Source organism: Ursus arctos, unplaced genomic scaffold (assembly GCF_023065955.2).
Source record: "Ursus arctos isolate Adak ecotype North America unplaced genomic scaffold, UrsArc2.0 scaffold_1, whole genome shotgun sequence".
In the NCBI taxonomy this organism is placed as follows: domain Eukaryota; kingdom Metazoa; phylum Chordata; class Mammalia; order Carnivora; family Ursidae; genus Ursus; species Ursus arctos.
The window spans coordinates 104,642,911-104,664,896 of NW_026622763.1; the positions used below are offsets into that span (position 1 = coordinate 104,642,911).

General features: G+C 48.3%; 1 protein-coding gene across 9 annotated transcripts in view; it reads left to right on the forward strand.

Moving 5' to 3' along the window:
* AGAP1 (ArfGAP with GTPase domain, ankyrin repeat and PH domain 1) overlaps positions 1-21,986 on the forward strand; it is a 523,916-nt gene that overhangs the window by 365,309 nt on the left and 136,621 nt on the right. Inside the window, exon 13 of one of the 9 annotated variants that reach the window (XM_057305804.1) lies at positions 1,614-20,611. The exons of the other annotated variants lie outside the window; for them this stretch is intronic. Coding sequence (XP_057161787.1) covers positions 1,614-1,684 — 71 coding nt within the window. The 3' untranslated portion in view covers positions 1,685-20,611. Of the gene's footprint in view, positions 1-1,613; positions 20,612-21,986 lie in introns of those variants that run through there. 9 annotated transcript variants of the gene reach the window in all.

Here is a 21,986-nt window from a genome sequence, read left to right on the forward strand (position 1 = left end):
GACATAATCACCGCGTCATCGAGGACTTTGAATCGAGGTGCCTTTTCAGTCAGTATCACTAGCCAGCCGGGGTTATCTTGTCGCGGCCTTTCTGCGGAGCGGTTTCCAGAGCCCGCTGTGCACACTGCCTTGGCCTCACCTTGTCAAGCAGGAATCTTCTAGAACTTTCCTCCTCCCAGTACATTGTGGAGCTACCAGCACGGCCTGAGTAGAGCAACAGTGTTGGAGTTCTGCTCCGTATGTGCAATGGGAGTTATATTTGGGGAGAAGAGGGGAATAAGGGCGCCTGGGTAGCGCAGTCGTTAGGCGTCTGCCTTCAGCTCAGGGCGTGATCCCGGTGTTCCGGGATCAAGTCCCACATCAGGCTCCTCCGCTGGGAGCCTGCTTCTTCCTCTCCCACTCCCCCTGCTGTGTTCCCTCTCTCGCTGGCTGTCTCTCTGTCACATAAATAAATAAAAAATCTTAAAAAAAAAAAAGAAGAAGAGGGGAATAAAAGAGCAAGTTCCTGAGAGACCATCACCCCCAATCTTTGTGTCCCCTCTACTCAGAATATTTTATAGGGGCGCCTGGGTGGCTCAGTCGATTAAGCGTCCAACTCCTGATCTCAGCTCAGGTCTTCATCTCAGGCTCAGGAGTGCAGGCCCCGCATTGGGCTCCACACTGGAGGTGGAGCCTACTTTAAAAAAAAATAAAAAGATTTCATAGAAAAGGCATGGGAAGTGGCATATTCATCTAAATCCATTCTGTGCAAACCTTCCTTGTGCACACTTACCTCTTTGATAAAGACTCACTAGATAACCGTCCCCCACCGCACGTCACAGCTCTTTGCATCCAGCTAGGCGGGTGTGCGATGGGGTCTCCGCATTGCCAGGGCTTGGGACTGCATCACTTCCGACTCGGTGTGGTTGGAGGCGGCTTTCCACAGCAGGTGATCGCACTGGTCTCTGCACACATATTCATAAAGTTCCTGTAAAAGACTGCGCTCACCTACATATGAATGCTGTTTTTATATTACAGAGTGATTTCTCATCTATTCACACCCTCAAGTGTCCATTCTTCATTCATATAGCACGCTAAAGACTAGTTAGGCTCCCTGATGCCACAGAGCCTGAACCCCGAACACAGGAGATGAGGTGCTCCAGTCTGGCCCCGTGTCAGCCCCATGCCGTGGGACATGGGCGGTGAACTTGTGGGCAAGCCCAGGCTGAGATTGTGCAGGTAGTTGAGGGATGGTCGTCCATCAAGGAAAACTTCTCAGAGAGATTCACACTTGAGCGATGCTTATAGACCTGGATGGATTTTTTTTTTGGTGCCAGACCACGAGAGGAAGGTGGTGTAAGCATTGAGGCAACTTGGACAGGGCTCGGGGAGGACGGAAAGGGAAAATGCAACAGCCAGGAGCAGACGTGACAGGGGCTCGTGGGTGCGTGCGCAGCAGAATGGGTGCAGACAGGACGAGAAGAGGTCAGCATGGCAACATTAATTAGCATCTTAGTTTTAAGGCTTTGAGCTGGCATTCCTTAAATAGCGAAGAGCTGTAAAGACGGGAGAGCGCTGCACAGCAGGATTCCTGCAGTTTTCCACACTCCTTCTTTATTGCTCTCTTCTCCAAGGGTTGATGGTACGTCACAGCCAACACACGGTTGAAAAGAGGAACAACGGTGGTAATAATGATGGGAGCTAATATTTATGGAGGGCTTCGTGTGGGTGACCGTATTTGATCGTCAGGGAGCAGATACTGATGTTAGCTGCATTTGACCGGTGGGGAGACGCTGGTACAGATCGTTTGTCCGAAGTCACCCTCCAGGAAGGGCCGGGATGCAAACCTGAGAACACGTTGGTGCTTCTCGAGACGTGCTTCCCAGACCAGCAGCAGCAGCCGCTGCCCCTGGGAGCTGCTTATGGGTGCACATTCCTGGTCTCATCCCAGACCCACTGACTCTGAAACTCAGGGCTGGGCCCCAGTAACCTGTGTGTTAACAAGCCCTCCGAGGGACAGTGCTGCATGCTGACGTTTGAGAACCACCGCTCCGGCATCTGGCAGCCCCTGGGCGTTGGCTAGAAACGGAGCCACCCAGGCTCCACCAAGACTCTCTCCGTGGGAGCCACACGCTCCTGGGACCCGTGGCGCTCTGGTCCACCTGGGTGTTGCGAAGCCCTGTTCCTGCCTACGGCGAGGGTAACCTCCTAGCTTCCTGCTCCTGAGCACCATCCCTGCCTTCCGTGGTCCAGCAAGTCACCAGCCAGACCCAGAGCAATTTTTAATGAACATCAGGGCGTCGGATCTGACAGGCGACTTCAAGAAAACACATTCGTGAATGGATTTCCAGACCTCAACTTGGGCATCAACGTTCCCTGCCGTGTTGGAAAATAATCACAAAAGAAACAAACATGATTAAGAGCTTTCTGTCATGCTTTTTTTCTTTTCAAGTTGCGGTTGATACAAATCCCGCCCTCTTTTTTTTTTTAATCATTTTATCCCCCCCTCCCCCGGTCCCGTATCTGGTTTGGATGTCAGAATCATAAAAGCTTACACTGTGCTAGCAGCAGGGACAGGGAGAAGCGAAGCCGCTTTTAAGAATCCAAATGCCCCTGAATTGGTGAATTTGCCTTCCCATTGTCATACGGTTTTATTAGAAAACATAATGACAACAACATCGGGACTCCATTTTTCTCTGCCCCCTCGTCCACACTAAATTAAGACTTTGGCTCCAGAGAACTTTTGAAAGGCGTCCCCTTTCTATGCATAGGTACCCTGGGGGGTTTCTCTCTTTCAAGCAGCTGTGAGCAACTCCTAATTAGATAGATTACTTTGTAGTGTGCAAAACTACAAAACAGGGGATTCTGGTTAAATTAAGGGGGGAGGAGAAGAAGAATCCATTCTGTGAAATGGAATGCCCCACTGCTTTATGACTATTACTGTTGTAAGGTTTTACATTAAGTACCTGAGGTTTAAAATTAAATGTCTAATATAATTTGGCGTTGCTAACATGAGACCCGCATCTGCCCTTAGAGGAAATCCAGACAGCTCAGTCCGGGGTTTCAAATTGCCGTCTGCTGGCTCGCGAGCAGCCCGGAGGATCGGGCTCCGAAGGGCTGAGCACCACATGCTGCTCGGCGTAATGTTTTAACTGCAGAAACACACTCATCTTCAGCTTCGGCATCGGAAGAGGCTGCTCCAGGAGTACATGAAAAATTAATTTTTTTTACATTTTTCCTCACTCTCCTAAGTGTTTGACAGAAGTAATTTTTGCAGCAAGAGGGAATAAAAACTGGTGGCTGTAAATTCCCGTCCTGGAACCTCTTGTGTAGATTCTTTATGGACCCAGAATTGATCTACATGTCAGACCCTGTTGTGGTTTAAACTGTTTATCACCGTAATGGCAGCAGTGAGCCTGTGAACACCAACTTATAATCCTGGGTGAAAGAAATTGTTGTTTGCAGTCAATGAAGGGGCAGCTTAGCTTTATTGATAGATTCAGAGCAATTATCTCTGCAACAACTATTGGCTGAGAGTTTTCGTGAGTCTTATTGGGAGCCTGTAATTTCTTTCTTTCTTTCTTTCTTTTTTTTTTTTTTTTGATTAATCATTTTCTCTATAGGTAATTTTCTCTAGAAGTGTTGGCCAAGAGTTTGCATTTCTGCGGGTACGGCGGGGGACCCCCGGGGGTCGTTTGTAGATACTTGGTTGTCATATCTTGCTCCAAGGCAAAATGCGTTGTTAGATGCATCACACCTGTGCCGAGGGCGCAAGCCGATGCCGTGGACCCCCGGCATCTGTCTGGGTGCGTCCCTGAGCATCTCAGCAAGCCAGGCAGGCCTGCCACACTGTCTCCCCACCTGTGCCGGCCTTGGGCCCCGGGCCTCAACTGCTGCTGTTGCCGCGGCAGCCCCGCTCCCCTGACTCCTCGGCTATCAGGTTGTTCCGATGGTTCCACCCCATCCCCCAACTGCTCCGTTCCAGCAGCTCGTCTTTGCTGCCCTGGCTGTCCATCACCGTGAACACTGCATTGCTTCAGATGACTCTAAAGGATTTCTCTTCCACCCTTCCTCAGCCTGCGTCCACCCCCGGCCAGCGGACAGCCTTGTCAGTGCCAAGTGCACACACCGTGCTCAGCTTTCCCTGTGAAGGTGCACGTGCATCTCCTTCCAACAGTTTAATCCTGTGTCTCCCCACCGGAATCTACCAGAATCTGTTACTGGACCACTGATCCTGAATCTGAAGCCTTTGAGCTTCTTAAACTTGTAAATAGTTTTTCTCACTATGAACATTTTTTTGCGTGGCTGTTTTAATGATAGAGGCTAGACACACAATTTTCAGCCCTGCCGGTTGTGCCTCCCCACTTCCCTCTGTTTTTCCCGCCCCAGGGGGCTGGCCCGAGGATGGTCAGAGAGGGTGCTGGGACTGGGTATGGGGATGCTTACAGTCCAAGCTTTTTTTTTCCCCCTTGGATATTATGCTGACAATTTTGGCGTGCTGCCAGCAGGTGGTGGTAGTGTGACACAGCCGCTTGGACCAGGAGGCTTAATTTGTAGGAGGATTTTTGTGAGGGAGGAAAGGAGAAGGTCAAGGGAGGGACTGCCTTTGTTGTCAGCGGCCTCTCTGTGTTGGGAGCTTGACATCTTATGTTCATTTTCTGAGAATCACTGTCGCTATTTGATAACTGAGGTTCAAAAAGGCTGAGAAACCTAAGACTCTTAATAATTAGCCAAGATTCAAACCTGGGTCTTTCTGATGCCAAAGCTTATGGTTTCCCCCTTTGCCATTTTTTTTTAAGGGGACGTGAATGCTTAATATTAAAACACTGTATCATAAAAGTTGTTTATCTTTATAAAGCTTGCTTTTAAAGGAAATAACGTTTTCCCTTCTCTGGTTTCTCCTGAACTTTTCCCTTTATCATCAGTTCCTCCCCGATCCTGGCTGGCATTCAAAAACCATTCCCTGGGGTTTGTCATCAACCTTCAGCTTAGCGCAGTGTTAAAGGGCCCGTGGGCTCTCATCTCTCAAAGCCGGACACCCTGTCTCAGCGGCTGAGGTCTGCTCCCCTCCCTGGGCTGGTCGGCCTAATTAAAGGGATGACCCCGGTTCCTTCTGTGCTCAGAGCCTGCTTTCCTTTCTCTGCATGTGGCCAAGGAGAAGGCAGAAGCTTCCTAGGGTAACTGGCCACAGGGGGGAAAAGGTGTATTTTTTTTTCCCCTCTCAATCAAAACGTTGTTACTTTGTACTTTATCTCCTTAGTTCCTTCCTGCTAGCTATTTCTAGCAGCGGGTGCTGACCAGAGAAAACACTGCCCCCAATATCAGAACAGGGAGCTGTGGATTCCATGCTTGAAGGACAGCAGCTCTCATTTTGCCTAGCAGAAGTCTGGAAATCCTTTCAAACGGATGGCAGAGAGGGATACTGTTGCCATTTGCTGTAATACGTAATCTGAGTCTCTTAGCCCTCTCTGGCCCTCAGTATCTTCTTCTGGACCGCTGGTTCTCAATCAGGGGTCATTTTATCCCCTCTTCCTAGGCCCCAGGGACATTTGGCTATGTCTGGGGACATTTAGGGTTTTCACAGCTAAGGGGCAGAGGGGTGTGCTGCTGATTTAATAGCAGAGAGGCTGCTAAATTCAGAGCCACAGGACACCCCCCCACCCCAAAAAGTGATCCCACCCAAAACGTCAGTAGTGCCAAGGTTGACAAAGCCTGATCTAGGCAGTGACAACTTCAGGTCTCTGGTCCCTTCTTCTAGCCACCGGCACTGTCCTCTCTCATGAATTAAATAATCCTTCCTGGAGAGAAGGAACCCTGTCTATTTTCTTCCTGGAGGGAATTCCTGCAGCCAATCCCAGGTAATGTCTCGTCCCTGCGAAACTTTGGGCTTCGGCTCAGACCTCCCCCCCCCCGCCAGGCAGAAGCCAGAGACTAGTCACTTCCACTCCGTCTTGCTGCCCTCACCAGCTCTGATGTTCCCTGGCATCCAGCAGACACTCGCCACTTGCCGGGCACAAGGTCCCCACAAGATGAGGACCTAGAATGATCCCCACCCAGCTGGCTAGGGCTGGACTGCGTCTCATGTACTGTGCTGCCCCCCTCACCGCCGAGAGCACCGTGTGGGGGAGGGAGGGCCCTGGCTGTTGGCAGGCCTTTCTGCTGCCTGCGGTGAGGATGCGTGGACCTCATGGGCAGGTGTCATGTTGGTTCCCTCCAGACTGAGAGGCCACGGAGTGAAACGGAGAGCTGATAGCATGAATTCCAGAGTGCAACGGGATGTCCAGCTTCGGTGGGGCTCACCCACGTAGCTGTGCCCTGAGAGAATGCGAGGCCTCGGACCACCTCCTGTGCTGACCTCCCCCCAAATCACACCGGGCTTGCCGGGTTCTGTTGTGGGGCCAGCTTTCCAGAAGCCCATATCAGACAGAGAGGGACTGAGGAACTGGGAGGGTGGGAGGACTCCCTGGCACGGGGGTTCTGAAACCTGGCTGCACATCTTGGGCTTGAGGATGATTTTTGGAAACCCCAGTTCCTGGAGCTGAGGGCTGGTGACGTTCCTCTGGCCAGGGGTGAACCTGAGCACCAGAATGTTCCCCAGGGGTTTCTAACGTGCATCCGAGGTTGAGATCCACTCTTTGAGGCGGGAGTGAACAATGCATGTGAACCGTGGCCGTGATAAGAAACGTGAGCCTTATTCTGTAGACGAGGCTGTTGAGCTAGGGACAGTGACTCCACGTTGCAGAAAGGATTGTTGTGACAGTTTTGACACAAAAGTAGTATCAGGTAGCATGACACAGCGTAATACTTGGAAATGATCGTTTCCAACTTTCTCTTCTCGCATCTTTCACTTTCTTACTCACCTGATGACCCTGTTTTCCTTTTACAAGGAAATAGGGGAAGGTGCTCACTTACTCCTACGGCCAGACCCACCCAGCTGCACCCTCGGCTGCTCCGCTCCCCGCTTGCACGAGGGACAAGCTGTCCCTGCCCTTGGCTGGTGTCCTCCCTTCCACCTCTGGACCCACCAGCTCTCCATGTCCAAAGGACTCTGCTCCTGTGTTCATCCTGTCTCCTCCCTGTGCGCCCAGGCTCCCCCTAGTTGCCAGATCCTGCCTGGGAGTGCACTCGCCCTGACCTCTCTCCTGGCACCAGCCACGGCCCTCAGCAGCTCCTGGGCCTGGGTCCACTGTGCTTTTGAGTACAGCTGCGCAGGACTGCCATCTGTACTCCCCAGCCACTTCCTCTCTGACCCGTCCCCATCATCCTCCATCCCAGCTCTTCTGGAACACTGCTCTCACCCGTGGCCAGACCCTCCCCCTGCCAACCCTGGGACGCTCCATGGTTCCCTTCATAATCTCCTTGCTGGAAACTCTTCTCCTGACTTCTCCCATGAACATTCTCTGTGTCTTCCTGCTGTTTTCTTGGCTATTTCTTGGAACCATCATCTTCTCCTTCAGACCTCAGATCCTTGATGTTGCTCTGGACGCAGTCTTCTCTCCTCAGTGCACGCCCCCTGTCCTCCCGAGGGGGCCTCGCTATCTGTCTAAACGGAGGACGCCCAAGTTCATACACCCCAGGGACCACGCTCTCCTCCATTGAACACGTGTAACCAGCCACCTTCTCGAAGGCCTGTTGACCAGCTCACACTTAGCATTTCCAAAGGGGACTCCAGATTTCAGTCTGCCATCCGCTGTCTCATCCTCCTGGGAGCTCAGGCCACACAGTTTCTCGTACCCTCACCTCGCTGAATCAGCTCACACGGCTGGTTCTCTGCGCTCTTCCTGAATGTGCACCAGGCCGCCCACTGACCTGCCTCTCCTCTGCCCGCGGCTCTGCCTTGTCGACCCTGTTTCATCTCCTGCCGTGTGTTTTTGCTTCCCTGAGGTTGGCCAGACTCATCGTCTAAAAAAAACAAACATGAATCAGATTGCCACGCCCCCCACATGACACTGCAGTGGCTTCCCCCCTGCACAGGGCCTGTGTTCCTGATGTTTTATTTCTGGCTGACAAGGCCCCAGCTGGTCTGGCCCCTCATGTTTCTTTATCCCATGTCCCACCTGCCTCTCCCATCTCCCTGTCCTTGGCTCCTGCCCGCTGCTCTGCTCAGAGCTGGGTGAGCCCCTGCATGTCCTCGTCACCCCAGATGGCTCTGCTTCTTCCCCCTCAAGCCCTGCCTAGACTTCTTCTCCTCTTGGCTTTCTTGGGACCTAGCTTACAGTGTGCACCTGCTTGTTTGTCTCCTGCCCAATCAAAAGCTGTCTCCCTGCCCCTGCCACTTTCTAACCAGTCACCGTGTTAAACTGTGTGAAGTCATCCTGTCTCGTTTTCTCGTTTGTCTTCTCTTGCAAGAAAGAAACTCCACAAGGATAGAGTCTTCAGAGTCTTTCTGTCTCCATCCTGCAGTACCAGGGGCCACGCCCTGCACGCTGTCCCAGTGTTTTCTCCCCAAACTGCTGGTCTCACTCATGATCCATGAATGAGCACACCCAGACAGGCACCAGAACACCCCCAGGGAAGAACAGCCCCACGCGACAGGACAGCATGGTGGGCTTGCAGGAGGGCCAAGGCCTCTGCCCATCCCATGTGATAAAATTCATTGAGTATTTAAGATTTCTCTTCTTAAACAAGATGCTTAGCATGGTGTTCTGGAAACTGTTTGCTAACAGAGCTGATGCCCCTCACCTAGGACAGAGTACGTGGACCAAGACGTACACAGGTGCCAGCAGAGAGCGTTCCGAGTGGACCACTGGAAGCCTGTTGTGCACGTTCTTACAATTACTTACCAGTTAGAGCTTACAACTGAGTTTCTTCTCTTCAGTTAACCCATTTCAGAATCACAAGCAAAGTCAGTGCTGAATTCAGGAGGGATAATCTAGATTAGGTGTGCTTCACAGCAATTATTTAATTTTCTGTTCAACTTCATGTATTTCACAAATATTTATTGACCACTTACTTTGTACTGGCTGCTTCCCTGGCCCTGGTGGGAGATCCAGGGATCCACACAGAATTCCTGGTCTGTGGAGGGGAAGGGAAAAAGACGGGTAATCAATGAGTGAACATATTGAAATATGTTTTGTCAAGTGGTGAGAATAGATTGAGGGTAAGGGGTGACTAAGACATGCATGTTTGGGTTCTGAAATCAGGTCGGGCGTTAATGTGTAAATTACTAAGTATTTTTCCAGTAGAACCTGTGAAAGCAAATTATGCATTCATTCATTCAGCAAATACGCAGTAAGCATTTTTCCACGTGGGGCAGTGCCCCATGTGTATTTGGAAGTGGTCCCAAGGAAGACAGATTCATTGATCGGAGCTTAAATGCTGGAAAGAACCAGTAGGCTGGAGGGGTTGTGCACCCGGTGCGGAGGGAGGAGTGTGTGCAAAGCCGAGGAGGTGCACAGCGTCAGGGAGCGCCGTGGTATGACCATGGGGAAGAGCGGGGTGGGAGCAGTTTGAGGCATCGAGGTTGGAAGGAGAGTTCAAGTTCCATCAAGAAGGATAAGAGCAAGGGTCCTAAAAGGTTTGGGATTGACCCTGGGCAGTTGGGCGCCCCTGTGGTTTTCAGGAGGAGGGTGATGTGACTTGACAAGCTGCCTCTCGACAGCTCACATATAGAGAGGTGGGGCAGAGGTGTACTCAGAGAGGGGACACCCAAGTCCAGACAGGCTATGATTCTCCAGGAAGTCGAGACGTCTCTGCTGGAATTGACACTGAGACTTGGCGTTTGTCAGTGGGGTATTTTTAGTAACATCATTTCACATTGGCCTGAACACAACAATGTGTTGTTAAAATTTTAAAGCTCCCTAAAATATGGAAGTCTAAAATTTTGTGAAATTATTTAGTGTTTTATTATTTTTGCTTATTGGTCCATGCAGTTTTAGTTGCCAACTTTCAATTTTAAGTGTATTTTTTAAAAAAATATAGAAAGCATCGTTTACTGCCCCAGTGTCCAATCATATATAGATAGAGCAGTATAAAGATTTGTCAAATATATATGCTGATACTCCAACTAGAAAGAAAGCTTTCAGCGATCTTTTGTATTTGCCACATTAAAACATCTTAATTTGTAACATTGTATATTTTTAAACAGTCTAAGACTATTTCTCATGGTTTTATATCACCTTTGAGCCAGGAAGATGTTCATTTTATATTTCTGTGTTTTGCTCAGGTTCTCAGCCTATGAATCAAGTAGCTTAAGAAACTTCAGTGATACTATCTTCCTGGTGACTTTGTTCATTATCAGAATAAAATTTGGTCAGATCTGTTTCAGTGTCTTCCGTGCTCCCTACTACAGAATTTATAAGTACATGCAAAAATGGAAAGACCTAAAGGGCTTAAAATATTTCAGGTGCCAAGAAGAAAAGAGTGGAAGTATGAGTGGGGAAGGAGTTGTTATAAAAATAAAAGTAATTGTGAGTTGGTTAGAAGGAGATGAATCAGGTGGGTTGAGTGGGTGGATGGATGGACGGACAGACGGACGGACTGGTGGGCAGATGGGTGGGTGGATGGATGAGATAGGTAGGTAGATAGGGAGATAGATGATAGATAGATAGATAGATAGATAGATAGATAGATAGATAGATAGATAGATAGATAGAGCGAGCAGTTGGGGAGAAGGATGAGATGGGCAGGTAGTAAGTAGGGTGATAGATGGTAGGTAGATAGGTGATAGATACAGTTGACAGCCGTGTAGTGGTCGATCAGTGCCATCCTCAAACCTTCTGTATTTCCTCCTTTAGCTTTTGTATATTGCTTTGGTTTTGCATTCTTAAACTTCTTTCAATGAATATATATCTTTTGTTACATCTTTGCTTTATTATCTGACAGAAAAGATTATTAACAGAAAGTGATATTAATATTAATTATACAATGATACTAAAAATTTTATATCGTGAGGAAACAGATGGTTATTTTAAATGACTTAAAATTTTATTCTTTTATATGAAGAAACATTTTAAACATATGTAGTTATAAATGCTATTTTAATTGCTACATTATTTCTGCAGTGGGGTTTTTAAAATCTTACTACAGTTGCAGGGAAATGTTTCTGTGTATATTGTTGAGTTTCTTAAAATGTATACTTATTTACAGGAAAACAATTGTAAGTATATTTGAGGTCCAGTGTGGGGGCACGCGTTGTCGATGAACGTGGTATGCGTTTCCCCCACCCTGGCTTGCCATCCGGGAGTTCTGCTCTCCCGTTCTAGCTAGTCTGCAGGAGCTCACAGCCTTGCCAGTTTTCAGATGCCACTTTCTCAGAGTGTTTGTAAATAAGTAGTCCCCAACTGGACTCAAATCATAACTGAAATAAGCATTACTACTTAAGAAATATTTTCTGTGTATAGTGTAATAAGAAATAGAATTACCTAATGTACTTCAGAATGTCAAGCTCATTTTTCCAAGATCAGAAACTCAGCTTTCAACCAGCTGTTGACTCTCATTTCATATCCAGCTTTGCATTAGTGCAAAAAGTCAAATAAGCATCTCTGCTCTTTAAAACAACGCCTCAGAAACCTTGCAACTGCTTTCGTTTGACATCAGAATGTCCGGGAAAGCCTGTGTCCAGAAACACTACTTCAGCATCTCCACGCGAGATGCCTTTACGGTGGGGGGACAGAGGGAAATTGAAGTCTGGGGGCACGTCAGCCCCTATCAATCAGAAGGCAGTGGCAGCGCCTGCCAGACACACGGGTCAGGCCCCCAGATGAGATTTGTACGGCAACAGCATCCTTCCAGACCACGCATTCTAGAAAAATCATCATCATATGATACCATCTAAAGCAGTCAAGGTGTGGGTTATTACCTGAGCCAGCACCTGGTTTTTTTTGTTGTTGTTGTTGTTGTTTTTAAAGATTTTTATTTATTTATGTGACAGAGAGACAGCCAGCGAGAGAGGGAACACAGCAGGGGAGTGGGAGAGGAAGAAGCAGGCTCCCAGCAGAGGAGCCCGATGTGGGACTCGATCCCGGAACGCCGGGATCACGCCCTGAGCTGAAGGCAGACGCTTAACGACTGCGCTACCCAGGCGCCCCAGCACCTGGTTTTTATACACGACTTTCTTCTGGGGGCACTGGCAAACTCTAAACCACAGTGTTAGCAACCAGATCACCTTAATACCAGTCCCTGGACAAGTAATTGTTTTTAAAAAATTATTCCATTCGACATTGCTTTTTTTTCCTTAAAATTGTGTTACTGATAGTCTGTTTCTCATTTAAAAGATTCTTTGATTTCTAGACACATGGATAATAGATGCACTAGTATGAAAGTGCTACCAGTAAATGGATGTGACGTCTGTCCTGTGGCTAGAACACGGTATCGCCCTGGTGTCGGTTACACCCCTGTCACCCCATTCTGGTAAGCCTGCTGCCTTCCCTCTGGCATGTGGCTAACTACCATTTCCCTTCGTTGACTTTTACAATAATAACTTTGTATTTTTCCCTAATTATAAAACATGGTAGTTTAGAAAACTTGAAAATGCAGAGAAGTTTTTTGCTTTAAAAACAAACTCTCTAACACCAGGTTTTCCATTGGGGGGGGGGGGTATACACCCTTCCAGTTGTGTCTGTATTCTTATTTATTTCCAAAGTTGGATTATATCGTAACTGACTTTAACTATAAATACATTAACTTTCCACTCTGTCTAAAAACACTTCAGAAATTGGAAACAACCTCTATGACCAGCAGTAGAGGACTGGTTAAATAAATCACAGTAAACCCCTGCAAGGGGATACTACGCAGCCATGAAAATGTCGCTGTCTCTAGACAGACATTCCTAGGTGTCCTTGTCCTGTGGAGGGGCTTGAGCCTTGCTTTCCTACAGCCCACCCCAGCTGTGCCCCTCCCACTTCAGCACCGTTTCACCTGCTGGGCTGGGAGACCTCTTCCTTGTGCATGTGGCCTCCCTGCCCTCCTTTCCCAGCAGAGACTATCTTATCCATGAGGCCTTGGTGACCCCCACCTAAAAGTGCCCCCACCCCTCTTCCCTGCCTTACTTGCTCTGTATCCCCAATCACCTTTGTGATTTCCTCCTTTACCTCCCTTTAATTTGTTGCCTTCCACCACCAGAATGTGAGGGGGAGGACTCAGCCAAGTTCACGGCTCTGTCGTTGGCCTAGAACAGGGTCTGCCACCTAGGTCAGTATCCGCTCAGTGAACGTTCGTTCAGGTTTTTGGTAATGGGATGAACAGCTGAATGTTGTTGTTTGCCACGTGGTGGGCCTAGATTGTGTGCTTTTTTTATATTGCGCATTGAATTTTACTGCACAGCTCTGTGAGGTGGTACTGTTATCCTCATTTTTAAATGAGGAAACAGAGCCTTAGAGAGTTTGAATAACTTGCCCAGGGTCACACAGCTGGCAGGTGTTATGTGTGATGTGACACACAGGTGGAAACCCGGCCCTGGGGGCGGAGCCAGGCTAGAGGTGGAGCTGGGCTGGGGGCGGAGCCGGGCTCGCAGCCTGGGCCCCGCCTGCGTGCCTATGTGTAAAAACCACCTGAATGGAAATTTCGAGTACAGACTTCTCCAGAATCGTACATGCTTTTCCCTGTTCTCTTTTCATCTTTCAGCAATAAATACATATTATTTATGGAAAAATGTGTTAAAGTTATTTCAAATATGAATACTGTAGTTAGAAGACACAAAGAGGTTAACATTTGCAAATTTCCACTTGTCAGTAGATATATTCAATTTGAAACCTTAATTTATGCAAAAACCAAAAGCAGTGAGTCTTTCTTTGTGGTAATAGAAAGTGGTCCTTGCCTGGCTATGGAGGGGGAAGAGCTGGGGGTGGACGTTTGGGGCCCCGGGCGGGGGCAGCCATGGGAGAGCCGGGACGCCTGAGTCCTCACCCCCATTCTGCCCCTTGCCACACAGTGAGGAAGATTAGAGATATGGAAGGACCCAACTGCATACAGAGCAACTGGGTCAAATCGTGGTGATGCTCTGCAGAGCCCGCCCCGTCTCCTGGAGGGCAGACTTCATTCCAACAGGAAGCAGAATTGTTCACAAGCATGAATTGGCTACAGTAGGGTGCGTCTCAGCTTAGAGTTTAATTATATTGACCAAATTACAGGGTTTCGTAGTCCGTGAATATTCTTGTCTGCCCAGACAGGGAGCAAGGTTCTGAATCCTGCTCTTGCCGGCCCCGTCCTCTCCCGGCCGCGAAGCACGCCTTGAACAAGTATGCCTGTTTCTGAGAAGTACCAGACCGAAGTCAGATATAAACAGACCCCTACTTCTGTGTGTGATTGCGTTTTTAATTTCTTCCTGCAAATGTGTATTGAAGTTGGATTCGTAAGAATCGTAGCTGTAACACTTCACAAGAGGGCCGTGCTTTCCCAGAGGAGCTAGAAAATACTGTGAAAGTCCTAATTATGCCTCATCTCAGCCTGTTCTTCTGCATGCTGTCTCCATGTCATCATGTTGTTCTTTCTTCACAATTGAGCAGATCCGCTTAAATCCCCCGCGTAGCCAAGGCTATCTAGATTTGCTACTTTGAGCATGCCTAGTGAATTCCATTTTTGTGCCCATTTTGCATGAAGCTTGTACATGCATGCTATCTTCACTAATACCAGCATCTCCTTTTTTCTATTTCCTACTCAGCCTTATAAAATAAGAGCAAAATCTCTGTAGTTTCCCTAGCTGCACGCACAGCACACAAGAACTGAGCTGCCCCGGCCGGGCTGCCCCTCCTGGCCCGTGGGGTGTCCTCGTCCCTCGGACACTTGCACCTCCAAAGGTCAGGGTCTCGGGTCAAGCCGAATGATAAGGTGTGCTCGAAAGAGGGAGACAGCTTCCCCTGTGAAGAAGTGTCCCTGGGTCTAGAATGAGAAAATGACCTTGAATTTCACAGAAGAAAATACATACATCTTTTCCTTTTGGCCAGAGCCAGGGAATCAGAGAGGGCACCCGAAGTAGCAATGGGACCGTTCCTGAGAGCCCTTGGCCGCGGGAGTGGAGAGGGAGGTGTTTACTGGTAAAAACCAGTTGAGGCCGGAGTTGGAGACTGTGGGAATGGGGTGAGTGCTGGGGTCTGCATACACATGGAGTGAGAGATCCTTTCCGTCTCACGCCTAGATGACCTGGAAGGCCCCGCTTCCTGGGGGCCACTCAGTCTCCCGCACCCCGTGAGCCATAGAATCCCAAAGACTGGAGACAGTCAGTCCTGGCCGCTGCCGGATGGCTGGCCATCCCAGGGTGTGTGGGTAGGGACGACTGGCAAGAGTGTATTCAGGAGAAAATTGTGGATCATCGGGAACCTTCTGCAGAAGTGGGGGGAGAAGAGGAAAAGAAATATATTCCTGAGGGAAGGGGTGGGCAGAGCTGCGGAGGCAGGGAGGAGGCCCACATCCTGGTTGGGGAGGCTGGTGGGTAGTTGCTTCTTTTAACCTCACCCCAGGGGATAAAAGGCAGCAGTAGGGAAGAATGGGAATGAGCGATTCTTTGATGAATAGCAAGCCGCAGATTCCACTTCTCGTGCTGGGGCTGCTGCACCCTCCACTGACCCTTCCGTCAGCCACAGGGGGCTGGGCTTCTGCTTAAGGAAAAAGAGAAAAATGTCAGTTATTATGTTTGGGAACACAATCTTATCTTTCATTTTATTTTACAGCAATTTCCCCAAAGATCAACCATAGTGTCCGATTGAACCATATTGACAAAATTTTTAGCCACGATAAAGAAAATGCTTTAAACTCAAAGCAGATCCCGCTCAGAATCTCCAAACACTTTATCGTGTTGCATTTTATTTTATTTTTGCCAGGACAAAGCCCAAGTTCTAAGACAGTGCTGGAAGTAATACGATAAAACTGTGGTAGTAGCAGTGAAGTCTGTTCTTTTCTTTAAAAGAATGTTCTAGAATTAATGCTGAATTAACTGCTTTTTGTCAGAAGCAAGTTTAATCTTAGTTTTTACACACCATCATTAATTGTAGAGATTACAGTGATTTGTCATTTTTGTGGCAAAGACAAAATAAGAGCCACTCACTTGACCAATATTATTATCTATTGAAAAAGGCTGTACTTTAAACTGTGCTTCAGAAATGAAATGATCTTTGGACTGCGGTTCTGAACTAAGATATTACTCATGTTCTCTTTATCCATGGGGTTATTGGTGGAGACAGTTATCCCGAGTATAAAATTTGACAGATTTTCAGTCAGGTTAAAATTATCTGTCATGTTACAAACTTTTCCTGTACTTAGCAGTCCGGGCGGGGTTCTTGATTTGAGACTGACACAAGATTGTCATGAGATCCAGCCGCACGGAGCACAAACATTGAGGGCAGGTTTTCAGAGGGGCTCTCCCACTTTCAGGAAGCCTCTCGCGTGCCCAAGTCTTAGTAGTACTAATCGCTAGAGTTCCTTTGAGCTTTGTTCTTTGGAAAGGACCGCGGAGTGGGATTGAGGTGGGGGTACCCATGGGCATCTCAGGTCACGATGTCAGGGTCATGGAATCAAGCCCCACTTCGGGTTCCAGACAAAGTGCAGGGTCCGCTTGAGGTTCTTTCCCCTCCCTCCCCCTCGGCTCCTCCCCCTGCTCGTGCGTGCGTGTGTGTGTGTGTGTGTGTGTGTTCTCTCTCTCGCAAATAAATAAATAAAATCTTAAAAAAAAAAAAAGATTGAGGTGCCCATGTGTTAATACTTATGGCGGGAAACAGGCATAAACTGGCATTGTCCCAGGCAAAGCAGGATGAATGTCACCCTAGTTGAGCTTGGGGGAGCCTTGGCTTCTCACGGGTGGCACCCGCGGGAATCGCTCATTTTATGCTAGCACAAAATCCACAATATCCTCTTATGTTGCACGATCAGAATCTTGGCCTTGAGATGTGTCACACCACGCCAGCCCGCCACCCCTTCGCGGACTGGGCTGTGCTTCCACCCCTAGAACTTAGAGTTTGCCAAATGTGGGAAACCAGCAGGCTCCTTCGCCACGAGGAGGAACCTTCACTACAGATTCTGGCTGGAAACCAAGCAGCCCACTCTGATCTCGTTGGCCGTGTGCACCTGCTACCTATTTGTGACCCGGTAAATATTTTAAATACAGTGTCCTAATAGTGTGTCAAAAGTAAGAAGTCATTAACCTGCTCTACTCATTAACGTCACACCAGATTGATTCCAGTGCTCAATGAACGGATGACCTTACTGTCTCAACTTCCTCATTCAAGTGAGTGTGCTGCGGCCGCTCACCTGCCACTAGTTAGAGACATGAGTGGGTTGATAATATCTAGTTTGCAGGCAGAGGAGTTAGAGGTCAACCCCAGCCTTGGAATCTACATAAAATATGTAGCACAGCCGTTAGTCATCAGCAGCAGGTTAGCAAAATTCTGAAACAGCAGGAAAGAGAAATATTCTCTTTTCAGTGGCTGTTAAAGGGGTCCTTTCACACTTAAAAAAAAAATTCATGGGACAAATCTTCACATTGAAATATGGGGATGGGAGTTTCTATATTTTTCCCAAACATGTTTATTTTGTTAGCAGGTTACTCAGTACAGAACGGGGGCCCAGGGCAGCTCGTGATGCAGATTTAGGCTCACGTACCTTGGTACCTTCAGCACCGCACACGTCAGTCTGTAGCCGTTCGGGATTACAGTCGGATTAGTCAGTGAGGGTGTTGCACTGTTAATTGTTTCTGTGTTGTAAACCCATCCTATCTTTCTGTTTTATTCACTGCTCTTTCCCCAGGGCCTGGAATAGTGCGCCCCGCAAAGCAGGCACTGGGTCGTTATTGTCGAGTCAGGAAGGGTCTGGTGCCTGCACACACACGTGCACACACTCCCTGAGTGTATCGTCAAGGTCGTGCCCCCTGAGTGCTGGGCTTCGTCACCTGTGGTCCTGGGGGCTGCGGGTCACCCTCCATCAGCTCCAGGCTTTTGGAATGGACCGTTCAGAGTTCCCGCATGGGCCGAGGGGCTCAGGGAGCAAGGGAGTCCCAGTCAGTAACCTCAAGCCCACTGACTGGAGCTATTGTTAGGGCCCAGGTGTGGCGGAAGGGAATGAAATTTCGGAGGCTGGCGGGGACTCTCTTTCAAGTGGCGGGGCCTTCTGTTTGAGGCACCTGATACCACGGAGCTCTCTCGCTCCCCTGATGGGGCCTGCCGCCCACCAGCAATAAACGCTTGGGAAGCTCAAGGGTCCCTTTTCATAAGCAAGCTGCCTGTCCCATGGCTTAGGAGAGAGTAGTGAAATAACACAGAACAAGAAGTTTTTCAAGTATTATTTTTAATGACAAGACATTGTTTTTCTGACTTTGCAAATTAGCATTTGATTTCATTCAAAATGAAAATAACCACCATTGACTTGAAACATAACAAAATGTTACATGGGATGCCTGAGGGAAATTGAGATCTTTTTAAAAAGATATAATTTATCATCTTCGTGTGGTAATAATTTATTCTGCAAAGTGCTCAAAACTGTGAGGATATTTAATACAGATCTTTCAGCTGGCATTTAAGTAATATTTAAAGTCTCCGGGTCTTAAACGTACAATTGTAGATACACTGGATTTTTGTTCCGTCTGGCATTGAAAAAAGAAAAAAAAAAACAACCTTGTGTTTATGTTCTTTGTGCTGCTAGTTAAGTCTTGGAACCTTCTTGTTTTCAAGGACCTTTTTACTGAGCACCTACTTTTGCCGGTTGGTGCCTTCTGGCTACCAGGCACACGCAAAGAAGTTAAAACACGAGAGGGACATTACTACGTACAAGAAACACACACAAATGAAATCAGCACTGGGAAGGAAGGCGGTGCTAGGAGCCCTGTGTTGAGAGGGAGCGGGAAGCGGGGCCGGGAGGTCACAGTGAAGGTTGTCTGGTGCTCGCGCTCCCACCGCTGAGGAACCCTCGAGCGGCCTGTCAACAGCACTGTGGTCTGTCTAGCTATGGTCATGGCATATCTCAAAGTCAATCTCCCAGGATCCTTTCTAATAGTTACCAGACTTCCCCCTATGTCTGTAATGTTTTGGTATCAGTCGTGTGTGGTTTTCTGTGTCGAGAGCCCTCAGTTTCGACTTACTGGATGATTATTGTTTTAGAAAACCTGACTGCCCTTTGTGGCCATGTGTGCGTGGTTTTCAGGATCCGCGCTCCGCCCTCTGTGCCTCATGTCTGTCCGCAGCATGCACCATCCTTCCTCCATGCTGTGAATGTGTGTGTGTTCTGTGTGTGTTTGGTGGTCACATTTTTGCACTAGAATGTAAGCCATTTAGGGCAGGAGCTGTGTTCTGTGTACTTGTGTTGTTCCAGCTCCAGAAGAGAGCTGGATGCTGGTGAGCGGTTCTGCCTGTCCATCTGTCTGGCAGCTGGCCTACCACCACACTGAGCACACGGCCGAAGCAGTGTGTGGCTCTGTGTCCTTGTGGATGGCATGGGGTGTGAGAGGAAGGGAGGGGTCAGGACGGCCCAGGGCCACTGGCCTGAGCGGCAGGAGGGTGCGGTCGCTGTTGACCAAGATGGAGAAGGAGCATGTTGGGGCATGGCAGGCCAAGAGCAGGTGTTCAGGACGGCTGTTCTGCCCAGTTTACATGGGAAGAAATTGAGGCTAATGGACATGAATTCTCCCAAGTGTCCAGGCTAGGATTTTGAACTCTGCAGCTGTGCTGGCTCTTCTTCACGGACCACGTCGTGGTTTTCTCCCTGCCCTCGATATGCTTCCATCTTATGCCATGTGATGTAGGCCATTCCGAGGACCACGGGCTGCTTCGTGGAGGTGGGCAGAGCGGGAGCTGAAATACAAATTGGCCAGCGGACAAAATGCAGGCTTCAGGGACTTGGTGGTTTGGATGGCCTTGCACACTGCTGGTGAGACAGGCACAGAGCTTCCAGAAGTGGCTTGGCAGCGTGTATCCAGAGCCCCACAAAGACTTATTTTCTTGTCCCCACACCTTGAAAACTGCCCTAATGCCATAATTCCAAATACTAAAAATATATGCAGAAGTGTTGGTTTTGGTCAAAATTTTGAAATCCATCCTAAGCAGGAGAGAAATAATTAAAGTGAGAGACATATTCTGTTCTTTGTTTGTTTGTTTTAAACCGGTAACTGACCCTGGAGCAGTGGGATATGTCACAACCAAATTACCCCTTTTTTCAGTGTGGATGTCTGTGTGTCAGGTTTTCTTAAAGCTGAGGACACCAGCACTCTTCTTCTTCAAACCACATGATGTCAGCAGGTTGAGAACAGGGATGTGCCGTGAAGAAGCAGCCTTATTTTGGTGTGTTTCCGTACCTTGAACACCGTGCTCTGAGTGACTGTGTTCAGGACCCTAGACAGAGCCCCGTGGCCCCGCCTACCTAAAAAGCGAGATTTTTCCGGCCTCAGACAGGATGCTTTCTTGTGCAGCAGTTGGTAATTAGACTCCATGTGACTTTTAATAGAAACAGCTAAATGAAAGGGATAAAGAAAGGGGGGTAATCAGAAGGGGGAGTGAAGCATGGGAGACTATGGACTCTGGGAAACAAACTGAGGGCCCCAGAGGGGAGGGGGGTGGGGATTGGGATAGGCTGGTGATGGGTAGTAAGGAGGGCACGTATTGCATGGTGCACTGGGTGTTATACGCAACTAATGAATCATCGAACCTTGCATCAGAAACCAGGGATGTACTGTATGGTGACTAACATAATGTAATAAAAAAACATTAAAAAAAAAAAAAAGAAACAGCTAAATTCCTAAAGATGGGAAATTTACATTATCGAAGAAGGGAGCGTGCATTTAATTAACTTCTCTAATTGAGTTTTCCTCTAGACATGCTCAGTCCTTCCCCAGCCTGCGCAGCCAGTGGAGCCTCCCACATGAACTGGATCTCTTTGTCAGTTACTAGTCATAAGCACCGAACTTGAGAAATGGTGGCTGATTATGTAAAAAGAGAGAAGGCCGGAAAAGGCAGACATCTCTTGAAATGATTTCATTTCCACCTAACGGCCCTGCTCCGAGCGCCTTTACATTTTTCAGAGTATGCTGGATTAATTCCGCTAAAAATCAACTAGAGAACAATTTGATTTTTGACCCTCAAGTGTGAAATCCTGACTTGCATTCCCTAATATGTTCCTTCCCAGCATGTTCCACATTGACTTCCTCAGGCTGTCGGCCTCACTCGACCACAACATGTTCTGCATTTCATCCCCTGAGATCAGATCATGGTATTCAGTGCAGGCTGGCCATCCGGCCTGAGAAAGCTAGAGAGACTTGAGGGAAGCAAGGCCATTCGTATGCTGTGCTCTGCGGGAAGAGGGGGAGACTGGGACAGCTGCCTCAGAGAAGGACGCAACATTCCGGGGTCTGCCATTCACCTGCAGTGTAGATCCAGGTCCTGGCAGGTGGCTGGAGGCCCAGACCATCAGTCATATTGATCCCTCACCCCCCACTCAGGTTTGGGGCCCAAGTCCAGTGAATGGCAACTTTGGCTGAACTTTGTCCCCAGGCCCCTTTCTGACCCTCACTCTGATACCGTCCCTGCATCTTGCTGGACTATGACGTTGTCTCGGTCTTCCTTATTTGATTGCTTTGTAGCACTTGACACAATGACCATCCCCCCATTTTTCTTTCTCTTTTTTTTAACAGTTTCATTGAGATAAAACTCACACAGCAATACGCTTCACTCACTCAAAGCGTATAATTTAGGAGTTTTAGCAGATTCACAGACATGTGCAGCCATCACCACAGTCCTTTCTAGAATGTTTCCATCACTTCAAAAAAAAAAAAAAAAAACACCTCCTGCACCCTGATTAGTGATCAGCATTTGTGCTTCTATTTCTAAGGCTATCACAGACACATGTTTCAGTAGGTAAGGGCTTCACGTAAAGAAGCTCAATTCCAGTACTTCAGCTTTATTTACAGAGACATCTTGGTGCGACTGAACGCGGCCCAGGTAGGAGATGGTTCTCCCCCACATTTTCTGTCCATTCTGGCCCCTCCTATTGTATTCCTTTCCTCCCCACTTTGTAACTCAGTCTAACACTGTGGTGTCTCTTCCTTCCCCCAACACCTGTCATCTTCCTCGAACCCCCATCGTGTCCCTGCTGCCCCT